We start from the raw sequence: 21,310 nt of genomic DNA, 5'->3' as shown, positions 1-21,310 counted from the left end.
TCTTTCTAAAAGATAAAAGTTTGAGCATGATGGATTTTATGGGTGAATAAATTTATAAGATGTTTCCTTAACTCTAATTAAATACCTATTTGAGAGGAGCCAAACCTTTACCCCATTGTATATTATGCACAAATCCATTCCAATATGAAATAACACAGAGTAAAGCTGTGGTTCTGATAGATTTATTTTTATTCCAGGAATGTTTGGATGGGCAGACGTTTCTGTTTCTGCGGGTTAGTTTTTGGACACCAAGTCGCTTTTTGTCGTTTAAAAATCAAATATACACCGGAGTGGATGGCTCCCAACACTCCAGCGCTCTCTCCAGGGGATACAGACATAATATATCTTTCAAAAATAAAATAAAAAACGCTTCACGCGTGAATAAAACTCAGATTACTTACTTCTTTAAGGCTTGCTGTTGCGTCACGAGTGACGTCGCCGGTGTCACGTGATACCGGAAACGCTATCTGCAGAGGATCCGCCTGCAAACTGTGAGTTCCAGTTTTCTACCGATATTTTCTCCTCCGGTGATCCAACCGGGACTTATCTGGGCGCTTTTGTGGTTTGGCGGCATTGACTCGCGGAGTCGTCTTTCCGAGGTTTCGTCGAAGGCAAACGGAAGCTTCCGCTCTTTTATTCCAAGTCGTTAGCGTTAGCGGAAGCTAACTCCAGCTAGCTAGCCGGCTGTCACAAAGTGTCAACAACCGAGGCTTTTCTTTCTCCAAAGTCACCGATGGCGGGCTCGCCTTGGTTTATAATTCATCTGTGGCGAGTAATGTGTTGTCGTTTCTCATCAGTGTTGTACTCGTGGAGTCAAATCACGGTGTGGTTTGTCTTCCTGGACGTCTTGATGCGTTGTTTGTTTGTTTGTTATAACAAAACCTTTACCTGCACCGCTCGTCCAGTGGAGTTTATATGAGACGTGAATAAACTGTCGTCTAGACCGTGGAGACTTTCTGCAGAACCAGATCCAGAGGTGGAGATATTCTGCAGGGACCCAGAGGTGGAAACTTTCTGCTGAATCAGAATTAGAGATGGAGATATTCTGCAGAACCAGGCCCAGAGGTGGAAACTTTCTGCAGAACCAGATCCAGAGGTGGAGATATTCTGCAGAACCAGGCCCAGAGGTGGAAACTTTCTGCAGAACCAGATCCAGAAGTGGAGATATTCTGCAGAACCAGACCCAGAGGTGGAAACTATCTGCAGAATCTGAATTAGAAATGGGGATTTTCTGCATAAGCAGACTCAGAGATGGAGATATTCTGCAGAACCAGACTCGGAGGTGGAAACTTTCTGCAGAATCAGAATCGGACATGAGATATTCTGCAGAACCAGGTTCAGAGGGGGGAGAGAAGTGGGTTAAAAGCTTGAACAGGCAGATTGCGGTGTTGGATTCAAACCCTGGTTCTGGTCGTATAAGTTTTGAAGCCTTCTATGGACATCAAGCTCTTTATCAAGATATTGATAAAACTGTGTTTGCCCAAAGAGCTGCACATAAAATACATCATACATCCATCCATCCTGCTGCTCATTTCTGTGTGGAGTTTGCATGTTCTCTCCGTCCTGTACTCCGGTTTCATAAACCCGGTCCAAAAACATGCATGAGGTTAAATGGTGACATTAAATTCCAGGTTTGCTCCTGCCTTCGCCCAGTGAGCTGAGATCTGCTCCAGTACCTCGTGACCCTGAACAGTACGAGGCCTGATGGACGGAACCTGGACCTTTTTATTGCCACGAGGCAAGCGTGGAAACCACTTGGCTATCGTTTGGCCAAACATTAAAAAAAAAAAAATTAAATGCATTTAGATTAATATCTTGGTCTCCCCTGAAAAAAGTAGAAATCGAACTGAAGACAGATTATTAGATACAGACACAGAACTGACCTCGTATAACTTCTGAGAATAGGCGCTAAATATTTGCAAAAACAGCACTATGATTAAATAATAAGATGCATATGTTGATTTAACTGAATAAAGAGCACTCACAGAAATTAAAATATTCTATATTGAGCTTCAAATTATCTGTTCATGGCAAAGATTTCATTCTGGATTTTTGTTAAAGGTTGTACAACAATATTACTGTAATACAAAATCGCCAGTTATTCACTAAGAAAGCAAGTACAATAAGACTCACAAGGTGCATTTGAGGTTCACTTAACAATAGACTTCCTGCTTTTTAAAATATTTATCTCGGCACCTCCGTCTGCATTCTTCAGATTTTACATCGAGGGACTGACCTCTGAGGGTATCAGTCATACTTTTATCATGTTTAGCATGTAGCATCGCTGGTGTGTGGAAAAAGAAGAAGAAAGTTCGGAGTTACATGATGCACCTGAACGCATCACCCATTATACTGTTAAATCCAGAAATTAGCCACTTGTGAAAAAAGTCGCAGTTTATAGTCCAAAAATGACAGAATTCCTTTTTTTTAACCACGACCTCTTGTAAGATATGACGTCTTAAACACAAAGGCGCTACGTCGTAGATGTTAGCACATCCGTAGTTTTATAAATAGCTTTAATATTGTCCCCGTTTCCCGGTCCTGAGACTCTTTCAGCAGGGTTGCCAAAGGGAAGCGGTGCGTTGCCTTGTGTGTGTTTGTTTGTTTGAGTGATTGCTTTGCGGGAGCCGAGCGAGTGAAGAGTCATCGATCGACAAACCGATAGCGCAGCGGCGCCGCGGCCGCGAAATACGTCGTCCATCATCGGCAGTGACGCCCAAGCTGACCTCACCGGGCGCCGGAGATCACCTCTTCTTCTTCTTCTTTCTCCTCCTCCACGCTCAGTCGGGTCTTGGCGGGGGCAAGGCTATCCCGATCCATTTCCTGCCCCCCCCCCCCCCTCCCCCCACCCCCATGGGGCTCTAAATTGAAAAATTTGGGTGGCCCTGCTTGTTTGTTTTGGTGGAATGTGGAGGGTTGTGCCTTTCTTGAGGCTTTCCCCTCAGCACCGCTGCTCTGCGGACCCTCGGGGTGAATCCAGTGATTTTAGGGGGGGATCCAGTCACACCATGTTTACCATAGCGTGTCATCCCCCCCCCCTCTTCTTTTAACGAATGTGTGTAAACATCTGCTAAGTGAGAAGTCAGTTTTTCGGGTTTTTTTGGACCATTCCTGTCTGATGCAGGATTCTAGTTGCTCAACCGTGACAGATTTCTTTTGTTTCGTGACGCGTCGTCATGACGACAGGCCCGTTCACATCCAGGACCCGTCCAGTGTCTCGTTTAGCATCGTCCCCCCCCCCCCCCAATATAGCAGATGTTCTTCTAAAACCTCACCGAACTCTTTTCGAAGTGATTTAACTTCTAGAGGTGGTTGTATCTGCAGAATGTCCATCATTTTGTACATTTTCACTTTATTCCCAGTAATGCTACTGACGTGTTGCCAATCAATGTAATTGATTATTCACGGCTCATTTACTTGTGTTTAAACTCATTTCCCAACCTTTTGTTGACTCTTTCACTGTTTTTTTGTTGCTGCCGTCAATAGTTTACAATAAGCAGTAAAACGTCTCACCAAAGAAATACAATATTTAATATATAATTTACAAGCTCCATAAATCATTCGGGTTCTATTTAAACGTCCTTGTCGCAGGCTGGTTTCGGCTCTCTGGTCCATCAGGACGACATTTCAAAATGCATGTATGCTTCTATTCCCCCCCCCCCCCCCCCCCCCCCCCTAAATAATTTTCTTTTTTTTAATCACAACCGGATTTTTCAGAATTATTTCACACTAGAAAGTCACTTTTATCAGAGTTACCAAAGCAAAGTTTGATGGCTGGTAATCGTAGATCGTGGCAACAAGACAACAGCAATACAATTCAATTACGAGAGAATTGTTGTGCGATAAAAGTATAGTATTTTTCCACAGTTGCTTCTAATTTTGTGTATATGCATGTTAAACAAAACAACCATGGGGGGGGGGGGGAATTATTAAATTATGAAAGTATAGTCATTCCCCGTGACATCTAATTGACTCGGTACATGTTTATTTAAACACACGTTTAAATAAGCACGTACACGTATACACATGCCGACGCTACAACCATGTAAATACTGGCAAATTATATGGTGATGGTTATTTCTACTCACTGTTAACTGAAAGCCGTGCACACGGAAATCTGCACCGTTGCTGTTTTTTAAATTTTTATTTATTTATTTCTATTCCTGCTTCAAACTCGTGCGGCAGTGGGATAAACATTTGGGCTGTCGGTCAGTCACAACAAGCGGGTCGAAGACCCACGCGAGTTGACGAAAACGATGTGAAATCAAGAGAATGGTCAGCAATTAGCCGGAGCGCACAAAAAAAAAAAAAAAAACATTTATTGTAGGCAGATGTCAAGGGATGAATTAAAACAGAGTTTGGGAGTCGGCGGTGGAAGCAGTGTTGTTTATGTGCCTGGATTTTTCTCACGCTGGTTGTGTGTGTGTGTGTGTGTGTGTGTGTGTGTGTGTGTGTGAGTGTATAATCTCGCTCAAAATACTCAATTTGGCCATGTCATTGGGCCGGACCGCCAGTCTCCGGCTTCCTAATCCTCCCCAAACATTTCCCCCTGCTTTCGCCGGGCCGACGCTTCATTCCTCTGTTTATTGGTTCGGGATCTTTAGATGGGAAATTGGGGGACTCGGGTTCATTAGGCATCGCTGCGGCGAAGCACTCGAGACCGACAAACAAGCAAGCAGACGGGCCCGAAAGATAACAAACCCCCCCCCCCCCCTCCCCCCTCCCCCCTCCCCCCTCCCCGCGGGCAAACATAGACGGGTTCTGCTGAGTCACGCTGGAAATCCAATCCAGCCGACGCAACGTTGTCGGCGGAGTTCTGGGCCGTCGGCGACGTCGGCCTCCCCACATCTGAGCGGGCGACGGCGGTGGCCCCGGGCGCGAGCGAACACTGAGGGCGATTGTTTTCTCGCTCCACACCAGGCCTGTGTGATCAGGCCACTCGGCTCAGGCCCGGGCGATGTTTGGCTTGCTCTGTGCATTCAGAGGGCTCGGGGTTGTGGGGGGGGGGGGGGGGGGGGGGGGGGGGGGGGGGGGGGGGTTGGGTATCTTTGATGGAATCTGGTGTTTGTGTAATGTTGGGGAGAGAAATGGTGTTAGTGAGAGTTTAGATTCTCTGACGGGCGACGGGGGGTGGGGGGGCGACGGCGGGCTAAATGGGTCCCTTTGTGGCCACGGAAACCCATCGCACACGCCAATCACTGCCATATGTGAGTCGCCTTTGTCTGGCGCTTGATCGAAGGTATGAACGTCTTATTCACCACACTGTCAATAAGGTGTGTGTGTGTCGATTGGTCTGGTCCGGTCCGGTCCGGTCCGGGTGATGGGCTCCCACGGCTGCTGATGAAGGAAGTTGGTCAATAAATCCACACGTTGTCATCTAAACCAGTGTTTTTCAACCTTTTTTGAGCCGAGACACTCTTTTTTGTTTGGAAAACTCTGGAGGCACACCACCACCACCCGAAAATGTTAAAATGTGAAACTCTGTAGCCTCTATTAAAAATATAAAGTCATTCTCATCAAGGTTTCATCAACAGGAATCAAATAAATACAGAAAAAAAGTATTTCCCAATGTCTTTTTTTAATAGTGACTCCCTCAGTGTGAAACCTGGACCTGATGGATGAAGAACTGAGATCCTGGTTCACATTCTTCCTTTTCAAAAACTTCTCCATCACTGTCACTGACACAGTACTTTGATACAAGATGGTAGCAGGAGGTGGAGATGAACCACACTGACGTCTGTCACTTTACATTTCACCGGCAAAGTTCTGTGCTGCCATCTAGTGGTGAAGAGTATTTATACATGATTACTCTGCAACACACTGTCGCTGTGAGAGCAAATGTTTTTTTAGAAAAAAATGTGAAATTGGATAATTTCCCATGGCTCACCTGACGAGATCTCGCGGAAACAGCAGTGGTTGAAAAACACTGGTGTAAAGTAGAATTGTAGACGGTCAAAGGAGATTTAGTTGCATCACATCAAAGATGTAGAGTTTGTAAATATGTACTGTGGTGGAGGAAGATCCTTCATAAACTCCTCAGGATTTGTTTTTTTCTTTAATTGATTCATTAATCAAATGTGTAAAATTCCCCATAAAATCTACTCTCCACCCCAATGTGGCATGAACCGGATTAAAAAACAATTTTTGCTGTTTTATTAGTAATTAGTTTAATTCCTGTTGGCTCGTCGCATAAACGTAATATTTTTTGTAGTATCGTCATTATGGCATTAACTCTTAAATAGTATTTTTTTTAACGTAAAAAAAAACACAATCTTTTTAAAAGTTTTAAAATCGTTCTGAAATGGCTCAAAAACTAAATCAGTGTTTTGCGATAATTGAGTTTGTGGACGTTTCAATGCATTTCATCCCACATAATCCCGCCAGTGGAGGCCGCTGCCGCACGAGGTTCGGCGTCTTGCTCAAGGACACTCCCGACAGGTGGAGATGGGGAATCGAACCGGCAACGGGCAAACCGCTCCGCAAGCCGAGCCGCCACAAACCGACTGTGGTGTTTAATGACACGACTACAACATTTGTGGCATGGCTGTGGACGTTTTTGAGCGTGAAATGCAGAATAAGGTGATATTTCTGACAGGACTGTGGTGTCGTTGACAGCGTAAGGCCGTCGTACTGCCAACAGGAGCAAGGCGCCCCCGACCCGCTACCATTGAGCTCAGAGCCAACCCTGCTGTTTGTTAGTGTGCCTTTAAGGAAAACAAACCTGCCCTTTTTTTTTTTTTTTTTTTTTTTAACCACAGACGAGAGAATCCAGAGGCTCAATCTGTGTTGTCATCGACTCAATTTCCCCTCACATGCTGGAACAAAGTGGGGTATATATATATATATATATATATATATAACGGTACGGGGATCCTCTCATGCCCCCTAGAGGTGAATGCGGAAACTCCCCTCTGGAGGAAAATCCTGCCGACTTCAAGTTTCCCAGCAGGAGATTCGGAGACCTTTGCTTTTGTTTTCCTCTTCAAAGTCAAAGTCGGCTTTATTGTCAAGTGCGCCAATATGCACGACGTACAGCACAGATGAAATGTCAGTCCTCTCGGACCCACAGTGCAAAAAGGCATGTAACGATAATAAAAAAAAAAAAAACAATTTAAAATTTTGAAAATATATACTCTTGATGCTAATTCAAGGGGAAAAAAGTGAAGTTACAGTATTACTCTTGTTTGTAGGGTATTTGTGACGTGGACCTGCGCGAGGGTCTCCCTCTTGTTTCACTGCGACGCCATACATGTGGATGTGCATTGGGTGTGCGAGAGAGAGAGAGTGTGGGGGGGTGGAAGGGGGGGGGGGGGGGGTCTGGGCAGTGTTCCCGTGTCCATGCACAGCCCCCAGAGTAAAGTAAACACAGCGGCTCTTTTCTCATCCCAGCCGTCAGCAGGCTCTCCCCAGGCCCGCGCCAGAGACCACACACCCAGACCACACACACACACACACACACACACACACACACACACACACACACACACACACACACACACACACACACACACACACACACACACACGCACTGCCCAGGCTTCTTTGCAGATCCTTCGACACACTCGCATACACACAGACCACACAACACCAGCTCATGCTCCTCGCACGCAACCTCGCCGAGCTGTCATTCTGCCCAGTGTGTGTGTGTGTGTGTGTGTGTGCGTGCATGCATGCGTGTGTGTGTGTGTGTGTGTGTGTGTGTGTGTCGGCTATCTAGATGTTTGCGCACGTGTATTTCCCCAGATTGGAAGGGAGAAGATAGAAAACACTCCTGGAAGCAGAGTGAGAGTGGGCCAGAATGTACACCCCCCCCCCCCCCCACCCCCCACCCCCCCGGGCCGCTCCCACTCCAAACATGTGGGATTGATGAAGGCGAGACGCGTCGGGGCCCGTTAACCTCTTATCTCCTGCGTGTCCGACGCTCAGACCCTCCGTTTCCTCCTGACAAGCAGCAGCAGCGCGAGGTAAATCCCTTCGGAGGCTTCTTGTCAGCTAACGGGATGTTGGGGCCATTGAGGAGGGGGGGGGGGGCGGGGGGTGCTGCTGTCTTGCTGATTTTTATTCATGCTTCTGTGCATCTAATGCATCCTGCACCACCTTGTTATAAGAGGGACGTCCAGAGGTGGTGGACATTTGCAGCAAAGGTTAAAAAAGGAATAGGATTTTTAAATTAATTTGCAGTGTGAAATACTGTCATTAAAGAAATACCCGGGTCACTTCATGGCATTACGATGAACTCGGTGTAGTTAGATCAGGGGTCGGCAACCTTTAATGCTCAAAGAGCCATTTGGTCCCGTTACCCACTGAACACAACACCCACATTTTATTTTGACAGTCCCACAGGAAGACCATGCCAGGACGACACGACACACAAAACCTTCTTCACTGCTGGTTGACAACTTACAACTAATAAACTAAACTACATGAACTAAGCAACAAAAACACAATTACTACCAACACTACAAACCTAACATAACCCCCAATAATTACATTCAAAACACCACAAACAGAAACTCCCATAATGCATTGCAGCTCTCAGCTCCTTTATCGCTACACATTATTAAAATGGAAGATAAATGTGGGAGATGTGGATTGTTAGAACCATGAGTGTGATGGTGTGTCTTTAATGTCCTGTAGTTGTTGTGTAATTCACTAGAATGTTCCGTCACTCTCAACAAGTCTGTAATGAACCTCCTGGAACTGTCGGCGCTCCACAGCGCCGCGCTTTTACTGTGAAAGGTACAGGAAGCTCCCAGCTTCAGACACCAGTTGAGCCGCTGTCATGACCTGCAGCCGCAATTCTACGTTCTTCGTGCCATTATTGTTGCGTAATGACGTCACATCGCTGCGTCGTTCACGACCCTACATTTGACCACTCTTTGTAGCGGGACTGCGCTCTGGGTGGCCTTGCCTCCTTACGTCCCTCTCTGGGTGGCCTTGCCTCCTTACGTCCCTCCGGGATGAACTGCAGTGGGACCGAGGCTCAAGGAGCCGCAGTGGAATTGATATTTTATTAATATTTTTAGTCGCCCCAGGTGAAGTAATTTTTTAACTTGATTTTTGCTAAGAGATGTAGGGAGGACCGTTGTCGTACATTTCAGGCAGGACGACCAGAACAGAAGATTAGATGAACATTTCCTGCATTGGCGAGTCTCCATTTCTGCCGAAGGGTTGAATTCCATCCTGCCGGGCATCAACAGGCTGCTGAAGGTGTGGGGAATGTTTTCCTGAACCCCTTAGTATCGACTGAGAAACGACCACCGCCGGGGGATCGAGGGGTTAAACCGTCTTGTGGTGGTCGAGTCCAGCAGGAGAACCCTGAACCCTGAACACCACGATCGAATCGTCTCAAACCACTTTCTCCCAAATGAGGATGTTGGGACTCTAGACCAGTGTTTTTCAACCTTTTTTGAGCCAAGACACACTTTTTTCTTTGGAAAAATCTGGAGCCACACCACCACCACCTGAAAATGTTAAAATGTGAAACTCTGTAGCCTCTATTAACAATATAAAGTCTTTCTCATCAAAGTTTTATCAACAGGAATCAAGTAAATACAGAAAAAAAGTATTTCCCAATGTTTTTTTTTAATAGTGACTCCCTCAGTGTGAAACCTGGACCTGATGGATGAAGAGCTGAGATCCTGGTTCACATTCTTCCTTTTCAAAAACTTCTCCATCACTGTCACTGACACAGTACTTTGATACAAGATGGTAGCAGGAGGTGGAGATGAACCACACTGACGTCTGTCACTTTACATTTCACCAGCAAAGTTCTGTGCTGCCCTCTAGTGGTGAAGAGTATTTATACATGATTACTCTGCAACACCCTGTCGGCTGTGAGAGCAAATGTTTTTTTAGAAAAAAATGTGAAATTGGATCATTTCCCGCGTCACACCTGACTAGATCTCGCGGAAACACCAGTGTGCCGCGGCACAGTGGTTGAAAAACACTGATTTAATTATTCGGGACCCTCGTCACTGTGCGACGCCGTCACGTTGGACTGGACCGACAACTCTGAGCAAAGTTTTCACAACCTGTTTGAATTTGTGCCTCCCAAGAAATAAAGCGGTTCTTCAGGCAGAAGTGTGTCCAGCCTGCTATTAGCATGGTGTCCCATCAAGTGACCAAGTGTGTGTGTATATACTGTATACATATATATAAATACATTAACATGATTGAGCAGGGAAGCTGGTTCGTGGGTCTTGATAGACGATTCAGCTGCTGGAGGCTCTGAAACCCGAACTCTGTTGTTCCAGAGAGAAAAAAAAAAAAGAACTTTAACAAGTTCACTAATCAGTGTTTCGCTCTGTCAGGTTGCATTTCCTGCGACGGTGGAGCCGGCGTCGGCTCTCGTGACTTTTATTACATCTCCGTGCAGCGATTTTACCCGTGTGAGGTCCGGCCGTCCGGCCGTCCGGCTGCCCGGCGAGAAAAGGGAGTGGAGGCGTCGCCGATCGGCCGGCTTCTCCAAGAGCTGGCTGACGCTTATTAGCAAACATCTGCGCTGCTGAAATACATCCCTCCTTACTCACTTTTTTTTTCACATTTGGACTTTAGGAATCTCGCCTTCCCTCATCCCCCCCTCCCCCGACTTGAACTGATTTGCATGGGCGCTCCTTGCTTGGCACGGCGGAGCTGTACGGTTATTGTGTGGGCTCATGTGGAATGATTGGGGAGGCCAGGTTTATTTATCCTGCACTGCGAGGTTTACATTCTCCCTTTCCTCCCCTTGCTCTCCGTCTGCTCTTTCCTTCTCGGCTCCCCCCCCCCCCCCGACTCGTACTTTCCCTATTATCTGGGAGATAGCATACGCTGTTTGAAGACGGCGTGGGGGGGGGAATTAACGGTACTCTCATACGTCCTGCAATCAACAGTTCTCGGAGGTTTAATGCAAATTTTTTGTCTTTTTTTCACCTTTTAATTTCTTGAGATTATCTTTATAGTTTTTAGTTCCCAAAGTTCAGAGCTCACAGTGTCGGCTCAGCAATGCTATCAGGAAAATATACACAAATTGAGTGCCGCCCACGACGATGTTCTATAAATGTGAGACTATTTAGGAGGACTTTATCAAACAACATTAGATATAATCCTGAATGTGAAAGAGTGAGGGTGGATTTAGGGTTACAGTGACTGCACCTTTTTCCTCCTTTCATTCATTCATTTCAAAGAAGCAGACATTAGTAATGTGCATTAATAATGCTAGTTTCTCTGTCTCCCAAAACCTAAATTTTAGTCGAGATCCGTCGACTTGTTTATGAAACAAACAGAATTCGTGTCGCTAGCTGTTGTTCCGTGCAGATTAATATCCAGATTCCACAGTTGAATCTTTGGGACATTTAATTTTCATTCATAGATTCGCTGAAATGTAAATAATTAAAAAAAAAAAATCTTCTAAAGCACTTTGTGCTCCGTTTGTTGTGTGACAGGTGCTGTATTAATAAAGATTACTGTTCAAAACCATGTGACCACATGACAGTAAAACTCACCCTGCGATATAAAATGTTATTAAACTACACAATATGTAAGACGTTAGGTCTTACGTTAAATACAATTGAATATAACGCTAGGTTAGCAGGAAGTGGTAAAGTCAGAGGTTAATACTTGCGCTGAATCAGACCACACTGGGTTTTTTTTTAGTAAACATAAATAAATACATTTTAATTAACCACACAACAAATGATTATATTCACACATCAAAAATATCTGTTTCATATTTTTTTTATTGATGTGTATACAAGAATATCGAATATACCATCGCACATTAAGTGTTTGTATACACCATTCAATTAAAATGTTTATGTTTTTTGAGAACAAATTACAAAAAAGACTAAGAGAAAAAAAATACTTACACACAGTCTGTACAGAATAGTAAGTCTAAGAACTTAAACATAAGAATAAATAAAATAAAAGTCAGATAAGAACAAATAAAATAAATGTCAACATCAAAAATATCTCTTTCATATTTTTTATTGATGTGTATACAAGAATATCAAAGGCATTCAAATATACAAAGGCACAAGTGTTTGTATACACCATTCAATAAATTTTTTTATATTTTTTGAGAACAAATGACAAAAAAGACAACTCAATAAGAGAGAAAAAATAATAAAAAAAATTATAAAAATACTTAGACACAGTCTGTACAGAATAATAAGTCTTAGAACTTAAACATAAGCATAAATAACATAAATGTCAGATAAGAATAAATAAAATAAATGTCACATAAAGATAAATAAAATTAAAATATACCAAGGCACAAGTGTTTGTATACACCATTTGATTACATTTTTATAGAACAACTCTATAAGAGAGAAAAAAAATAATAATAAAAAAATAAATAAAAATACTTAGACACAGTCTGTACAGAATAATAAGTCTAAGAACTTAAACAATAAATGTCACATAAGAATAAATAACAAATATCACATAAAAATAAATAAAATAAATGTCAACATCAAAAATATCTAGTTTTAATATAAAAGTTTAGGCCCTTTTTCAGCGGTTGGAAATAAAATTAAAAAAAACAGTCACCACGTTGATTCAAGGTTGTCGGAGCTCGCCGTTCGTTAGGATGACTCAGCGATTTTCCTCAAGCATGGCTCTCCCTCACCGACTCTTGTCTTTCTCTCAGGCGTGACCAGTGACCGGTGACCAGTGACCAGTGACCAGTGACCCGTCCACCTCAAGGCCGCCATGTCCCGCTCCCGCCAGCCCCCGCTGGTCACCGGCATCTCGCCCAAGGAGGGCGCCGCCTGGACCAAGGTCACCATCCGGGGGGAAAACCTGGGCACCGGACCCGCTGACCTCATCGGTGAGAACCTTCCCCCGTTACTACAATTCACATTTATATAGTAAGATATGAACGTAGGAATACAGGCGACAGGATTCACTTTTCTGGGAGGGAGAAACAAATATATATATTAGATCATTTAGTTTTATGATGTCTGATTTAATTTAATTTAATTTCAGTTGATTGATGGAACATGCCGAGGTGAAGCTTGTACTTTTTGATGCGATACAAACATGGATGGACGCCACGTTTCTCTTATCGCTAATCGTATTTTGCTTAATAAATGGGAAAGACTTTTTTTTTTTATTATGTATTCAGTGAAAATATATTCAGTTCGGTTTTAATTATAGATGCAGCTAAGTTTCAGTTATGACATTTCTTGTCGTTCTCTGGCTCTGTACATGAAAATGTAATATAAAAGACATAATGCATAGAATACAATGTATGGGAATGTGTGGCAAATAAAATAATGATGCTGATTTCTATAGATATAAATCTGAGAAGCTTTTTAAGCTTTAAACTTTCTTCTGATTTGAGTAACGTATATACTTAAAATTTTGTGTTTTGTACTTATAGCATATCGTTCTTCCAAATCTATATTTTTTCTCCATTATTGAACGAATAATGTTCAATAAACACATTAAAATGAATTATTATAGACATTAGTTCATATTCTGTCACAATCTACATCCATATTTATAATAAAATTTAATAATTTATAAGTAAATATAGTAAAACTATCACTTCATTTTACTGCAAAATGTCTTTTAACATAGTTCATGTAGTAAAACTATGCTATTACAAAAGTTGCTTCATGTTTATGAAAAAGAAACATTTATTTATTTTTCCTTTTTCCCCACAAAATAATTTCTAAATCTAACAATAAATTCTTTTTAATTTAGACATTTCTGTTGCATATTTTGTGTGTGATATATATTAGCAGTTTATCAATCTTAGTAGGAAAATCATTAAAGTGTTTTTGTAAACTTTAAAAAATAAATTAACCTTTTGAAAATAGTCACATGCCAAAGAATTTGTTTATGTTTATTATTCAGGCATAAATAGTCAAAGCATTTCAGCATTTGCTTTAATTTAATTGCAAATAAATATATTTATATGAATATTTATATATTTACAATTATCTTAATTAGACGTGTGCTGGCAAAAAAGTTCCAAAATCCTTTTTTTTTTTTTTTTTATTAAAAACTGTTTTAAATTAAAAAAAATAATAATTTTTACTCTGCTAAAAACTAATTTTGAATTTGGCGTCGCCACACCGACGGCCTCCCGCCATCTTGTTCTCATTATGTTTGAGCTTCACTGTGTGTGATATTTTCCCTCATATTTGCCAGTTCCTCTTTGATTTTACAGGAGGTAGTGTGTGTGTGTGGGGGGGGGGGGGGGCCATGATGGTCCCCGGGGTCTGGAATTACCAATTAGATATGCAGAAGTGTGTGTGTGACTGAAAACAAAGCGGGGGAACGGAGGCAGGAAGCGGCTCCCTAATGGCCGCATTATTCACGCTTCTATGGCCTATTTGTCCACCGGGTCTCGCGAGGCTCCCGCGACGTTTGATCTCGCACACAAACACACGCGTGAAAATGTCCGCCCACCCCCACCCTCCCACCACCCTCCCACCCCCCCACCCGCCCGTCTCCTGGTGCCTGAGTGGGATCCGGGAGTGTTTTGGTCGGCGGCTGACAGACGTGAGGGCAGAGAGCACGCCGGGCCTGTAATGAGCCACTTAGCGCTGAAGTGACACACATTACAGCTGAAAGCTGCTCCGCGGAAACCCGGGAAGATCAAGGCCACCCACACCCGCCGTGACCCCAGCTTGACCTTTGACCCCCCCCCCCCATCCCCTCACCCCCTCCCACCACCATGAAAGTGAATAAATAAGTAAATGTATAATTCAGTAAACCAGCAAGCACACTTAACACATTGAAAGAGATGTTTAGGTAAATAAAACAGTAAGTAAGTAAATTTGCAAGTAAATAAATAAATTAGCGACTAAACAAATACATTTAAGTATTTTGATTTTATGGAAAGAAATAAAAAAAAATGCAAAGTAAATAAAATAAACAAATAAATTAAATATTAAACCTTTAATAGTATTTTGATTTTATGGAAAGAAAAAAAAAAAAAAAACAAAGTAAATAAATAAATTAGCGACTAAATAAATAAATAAAATATTAAACTTTTAATAGTATTTTGATTTTATGGAAAGAAATAAAAAAAAAATACAAAGTAAATAAATAAATTAGCGACTAAATAAATAAATAAAATATTAAACTTTTAATAGTATTTTGATTTTATGGAAAGAAATAAAAAAAAAATACAAAGTTAATAAATAAATTAAACAAATACATACAATATTAAACCTTTAATAGTATTTTGATTTTATGGAAAGAAATAAAAAAAAATACAAAGTAAATAAATTAGCAGCTAAGCAAATAAATTAAATATTAAACCTTTAATAGTATTTTGATTTTATGGAAAGAAAGAAAAAAAGTAATAAATAAATTAGCAACTAACCAAATAAATTAAATATTAAACCTTTAATAGTATTTAGATTTTATGGAAAGAAAGAAAAAATAATAATAAAGTAAATAAATAAATTAGCAACTAAGCAAATGAATAGAATTTTAAATCTATGATAGTATTTAGATTTTATGGAAAGAAATAAAAAAGAAAAATACAAAGTAAATACATAAATTAGTAAATCAGTATGTTTGTAAATATGTGGCAAAATAAGTAAATATTGAACAACACAAGTAAAGAAAAATAAAATAAAGAAAGTGTGAAAGCAAGTAAAGAAATGTTGAAGTAAATATGTCAGTGACTGAGTTAAACTGACAAACATTTACTTTTCAGTGATATTTTTTGGGGTAATTCTATCTAAAGTAGATAAATAAGCAGAAGAAATATGTAAATAAATAAGCGATTCATGCAAATGGGTTGGCAAGTGAAAACAATATTTAAATGAGGAAGTAAATAAATTAATAGGGAAAGTGAATAACGATTTGAATGAGGTAGAACGTAAATAAGTGACTAATTTGCAGTGGTCTTCTCCGGTTGTAGGCGTGTGTGTGTGTTTATTTGTTCTGTCACTGTGTGTCTGCATCTCGCTGCGTTTTTCACCTCCTCTCCTCCTCCTCCTCCTCCTCCTCCTCTCCTCCCGTCTCAGGCCTGTCGATCTGCGGCCATAACTGCCTGCTGACGGCCGAGTGGATGTCGGCCAGCAAGATCGTGTGTCGCGTCGGTCCGGCCAAAGACGACAAGGGCGAGATCATCGTCACCACCAAGTCCGGAGGCCTCGGCACCTCCACCGTCTCCTTCAAGCTCATCCGGCCGGAGAGGATCGGTAAGAACCCGGACGCTTGATGATGTCACAGTCCGAAGCTCCGCCTCCTCCTCCTCGTTTGTTTGTTTCCCTGCAGCGATTACTGATCATGGCTCGAGGATAACATCAGACATAAACTGATTAATAGACGCTGGAATAAATGGAATCGTGAATGAAGTTAAACAAAAATATCAGTGGTTGTACATAAATTTGCATGTTTATTTAATTTTTCCGCCTGTCGGTGGAAAGAATCGGTCAAATGATAAGTAATATGTGGTATCATCTCAACATTGAATAAAAAACTTAATTGGTAAGTCAATAAATAAGTAAGCAAGCAAGTGAATGAAGGATAAAGACAATAATAATGCATGTAAATAAGTATGAATTGATAAAAGATCAAGTAATTGATCATACAATTACAGTAAGTGTGCAAGAAAAGATTTAAAGTGACTAAATGAGCAGGTTCGGATTTAAAGACGTTAATAAGAAGTCTGAAGGAAATAAGAAAAAACTGAAGCTATAAAGACGTCAACAGGTGAGACTAAATAAGCAGAAAGGTATGTAAACAAACAAGGGAAGCTTTAAGGTAGTAAATGATTACGTAATACTGATTTAATTATTTAAGTAGTAATTATTTAATCACTGGTTTTGATTTGTTTTGTGTGTCTTTATTTAATTTTGTTGTTGATTTGAATAATCTTATTTGTGCCCACATGTCATGAAATAAACTTTTCAATCAAGCAAATATAAAAGTAAGTAATTAAGTAGATATGTTGTGTAATAATAACATATCAACTTAATAATAAGTAATCGAATAAAAAACTAATTGGTAAGTCAATAAGTAAGCGAGCAAGTGAATGAAGGATGAAAACTATAATAATGCATGTAAATAAGTATAAATTGATAAAATATCAAGTAATAACTGATCATACAATTACAGTAAGTGTGCGAGAAAAGATTTAAGTACGTGATTAAATGAGCAGGTAAAGAATTAAAGAAGTTAATAAGTGATACGAAGAAGTCTGAAGTACAAGTAAATGAGAAAAAAATAAAAATCTAAAGAAGTCAAGACGTGAGCAACTAAATAAATAGATGTATTAAGTAGTAATTGATGCTACTTAAGCAAGTAAATAAGTATGAAAGTAAATAAGTGAGTGAAAAGATAAGTCACTAAATATGTAACTGAACGGACGAAATAAATAGCTTTTGAATCATGTAATGTTTTATAATCTGTCTCAACGCAACAGGAAGTGCTCGTGTGTGTGTGTGAGTGTGCGTGTGTGTGTGTACGTATGCGTGTGTTTGTGTGCATGCATGCGTGCGTGTACGTATGCGTGTGTGTGCGTGTGTGCATGCGTGTGTGTACGTGCGTGCGTGTGTGTACGTGTGCGTGCGTGCGTGTGTGTGTGTGTACGCATGTGTGTGTGCGTGCATGTGTGTGTGTGTGTACGTAAGTGTGTGCGTGCGTGCGTGTGTGTGTGTGTACGTACGTATGCGTGTGTGTGTACGTACGTATGCGTGCGTGCGTGTGTGTACGTATGTGTGCGTACGTGCACGTGTGTGTGTGTGTGTGCATGCGTGTGTGCGTGCGTGTGTGTGCGTGTGTGCGCGTGTGTGCGTGTGTGTGTGTGTGTGTGTGTGTGTGTGTGTGTGTGTGTGTGTGTGTGTGTGTGTGTGTGCCTGCGTGCCTGCGTGCGTGCACATCTGGGACGTGTGTCGGGAGCTGAGCGTCTCTCCTCCGTCCTGCAGGCATCCTGGACCAGTCGGCGGTGTGGGTGGAGGAGATGAACTACTACGACTTGAGGACCGACCGCAACAAGGGCATCTCGCCGCTGTCGCTGCGTCCCGCCAACCCGCTAGGCATCGACGTAGACAAGTACGCTGCAACACACACACAACGCAGAGAGAGAGAGAGCGCCCCCGTAAACACAAGCGTCCACTGAGTCATGCTTTAACCCCCACCCCCCCCCCACCCCCCCTCACCCCCCACCCCAAACAAAAAAAAAAAAAAAAACCCCAGAAACAAACTCGCCCCATATGGCCTCGTTTGAAATATTACGCCGGCGCGGCCGCTAACCGCCGCACACAGGGAGTGGAAACGCCACGGCTGTGTGTGACGCGCGGAGTGCAGACCGGCGTGGCGCTAGCCTCCCACCCACGCGGGGGGGGGGGACTCTCTGCCGTCGTATTTGTTTGTCTTTGAGGGTCCGGGGGGGGGGGGGGGGTGACCGCTCGTGGCCAGAGACGACGCCCCCGTAAACAGACAACCGTCAGTCCTCTTCTCCTCTTTTGGTTTTGTTTTTTTGGTTTTTTTGGTTTTATTCCTGTTGGTGAAATGATAAATGAAGCGACGTCCCACCTGCCTGATGTCGTATTCATTTCCTTTTTTATTCACATTTGTTTCCATCATTTGCAGGTTTTTTCTTTCTTTTTTTTTTCATTTTGCTTTGCAACAACTTTTTTCTTTGATGAAAGTTTTTTTTTTTTATTGTTATCCCTCCCTAATTCCATTTTTTCTTTTTTCTTTTTTTTCCTGATTCATTTTGCCTTTTTAATCTTTGATTAAAGTTTTTTTTTTTAATTATCACTCCCTAATTCCATTTTTTCTTTTTTTTTTCCTGATTTATTTTGCCTTTTTTTTTCTTTGATAAAATGTTTTTTTTAATTGTTATCCCTCCCTAATTCCATTCTTTCTTTCGATTCAGAAATGGAATCTTTTTTATTTTATTTTTATCTGCTTGTGTATTTTTTATCTGCTTTTATCAAGCTTTTTTTTTTTTTCATCCTACATCTATTTCAGTATTTATTTATTTCTAGTTTTTCCATTTTCTCTCATATAGTCTTTACAACTTTTCTAAATACGTGTTTTAATGTGTATTTTAATCGTCTGCAGCTCTTCCTCAACACAGTTATTTTCCCCGACTCACTTTATATTTTATTTATTTTGATCCGCTCAAGATATTTTTTTTTTCCCCTTTCCCTTAAATATTTACACCACATTGTCAACTCACAACATGCCACTTTTTTTTTTTTTTTTTTTTTAATTGAACCAGCTGACAGCAGTGTATTCAAAACGTTCTGTTCGTCGGTGAAATGGAAGGCGCTCGGTTCCCACGCCACAACCTTCATGACCATGTTTGTGATTTTCCACCAAATCAAATGCAGATTTAACCTTTAAAATCGGGCATGAGACATGTAGAAAAAACTGTCTTGTGTTGTATTTATGAACTTTCTAGTACGATTTAGGACGTACAGCTGATTTTAGTGGTTCCGTCTTTCTTTTCCGGCTTTTTTCAGACAGTTTTGACATTTATAGAATAGAATAGAATCACAGAGTGAAATTCCTTTAAGCTTCACACAGAATATACGAGATGAAATGTTTTATTTTTTTTTAATCAAATTTTTAGGAAACATGAAATCACAGCAGAATTCTTGCACATTCTAACTTCTTTTTTCAATTTTTGTGTAGAATAGAATCAGTGTTAATGAGTAAAGCAGCAGGGCAGCACTGATTTAAGACACTTTGCTTATAAGATCAGTGTCTAAACGTTTTCCACTCCATAGACCTATATTTCCACACTTAACTTGTATAAGTGTTGTTTTATTTCTATATTATATTATATATTATATCACCACCAACACTAACATTATTCTTTAATTAGCCGTGTTCGGCTGCAACTTGTTTAAGACGGTGTCGAAACTGGAAATTCCATAATAAATTTCACATGTGATCCAGATTTTAGGACTTACTAATACGGCCCAGGTCTGGAAGGTCGTACAGTAGAAGTGTTGTGTTTTTTACTTCTTCATAATTATCATTTGCTATTTAGTTCCAGTGCATGAGAAAATAATAATAATTAATTAAAAAAAAAAAAAATTCTGCAATTGATTTCTACTTTGCACTTTTCAGTTTCATTCTTCTACCCAATATTTTAACAAACAGCATTGTTGTGGTCTAAATTAGCCCTTTTGTTTTTTTTAATGCGTCGTATTTGCGTTATTGTGTGTTAATTGGATTTATTGTACCGGTTTTGTCTTGGGTTTCCACGTACTGTATGTGTGTGTGTGTGTGTGTGTGTGTAGCTGCAGGGTGGTGGTGGAGGCGGGGGTTTGGTTTGTGTAGGCCACAGGTCATTAGCAGAGATCAAGCTTCCCTAATGAGTCCTGGGTCCTCCAGGGGCGCCCAGGCGTCACACACTGCACTTCCCACGCCACTGCGCTCCCAGCCGGGGCCACATCCTGGCTGCCTACCGCCCCCTGCTGGACAAAACCCCAAACCTCCTCGCGTCACATCGACAGCCTCTTTATGTCCACCACACGACTGCATAGAATATACTGTCATTCACTTTATTGTTTATTGGCTAAAAAAAAAAAAAAATCTCGTCGATTTTTTTTTTTTTCCCCGTCCAGGGGCAAAATCCCACCGAAAGACGTGGAGCTCACGTTCCCCGGGATGAGTGGCGACTTCACCAGCGAGAACTTCTCCGCCACCTTGTACCTCATTGAAAACCACGCCGGCTCCAGGTAGGTCCTTTTCATCAGACGTCCACCCTTCAATCTGTTCGTCCCAGCTGTGATCCAACAGACGCAATCCGATTGGAAAGGTACTGCCTGTTTTCATTTATCCATTTTTCATATGAACGAAAAGGGACAGAAGGACGTGAAACTTCTAACGTCTGCCCCTCATCAACACGAAATCATTTACAGTTCCAGTTCATTCACATGCAGCCGACTTTTTCCAAGACATCAAACACAAAATACATAAATAAGGTTGATCTGCTACTCCGCAGTGTCGTGTTTCCGTAACGTTGACAATTTAACAAGTTTCTTAAACACATCAATGGACTTTGAAGTTTTAGTTTTACAATCAAGACGGTTCCACAGACCGACTCCTTCCACTGAGATACATTTTTCCATTACGGCCGATTGAAACCTGGGTTTTGTAAAAAAAACCTCAGTTCACATCTACTTTTTCTCTTGGCGAATCTTTTTTGCACTTTGTTTGGTAAACTTTCCAGGTGAGCTTTAAACGTGGTTTTTAGAAGGTTATACTCCACTAAATCTTTAAATTTCAGTGTTTTTAGTTGTATGAATAAAGTTTTAAGGATTTACATGAAAGCAAAGGGGAAACCAAGAAGCATTGCAGTTTCTCTATGGAACACAAGGGTTGCTGGAGA

General features: G+C 41.4%; 1 protein-coding gene across 2 annotated transcripts in view; it reads left to right on the top strand.

The window, feature by feature from the left end:
- The first annotated feature begins 456 nt into the window (after window positions 1–456).
- exoc2 (exocyst complex component 2) overlaps window positions 457–21,310 on the top strand; it is a 59,404-nt gene continuing 38,550 nt past the window's right edge. For both annotated transcript variants that reach the window (XM_080506412.1, XM_080506411.1), the window contains exons 1-5: window positions 457–491; window positions 12,632–12,811; window positions 15,978–16,154; window positions 17,883–18,009; window positions 20,544–20,657. In XM_080506412.1, coding sequence (XP_080362538.1) covers window positions 12,694–12,811; window positions 15,978–16,154; window positions 17,883–18,009; window positions 20,544–20,657 — 536 coding nt within the window. In that variant the 5' untranslated portion in view covers window positions 457–491; window positions 12,632–12,693. The remainder of the gene's footprint in view (window positions 492–12,631; window positions 12,812–15,977; window positions 16,155–17,882; window positions 18,010–20,543; window positions 20,658–21,310) is intronic.

This window comes from Blennius ocellaris (assembly GCF_963422515.1).
Source record: "Blennius ocellaris genome assembly, chromosome: 12".
Classification (NCBI taxonomy): Eukaryota; Metazoa; Chordata; class Actinopteri; order Blenniiformes; family Blenniidae; genus Blennius; species Blennius ocellaris.
The sequence above is the reverse complement of the archived record's forward strand: the minus strand, read 5'-3'. Positions and strand labels throughout refer to the sequence as shown.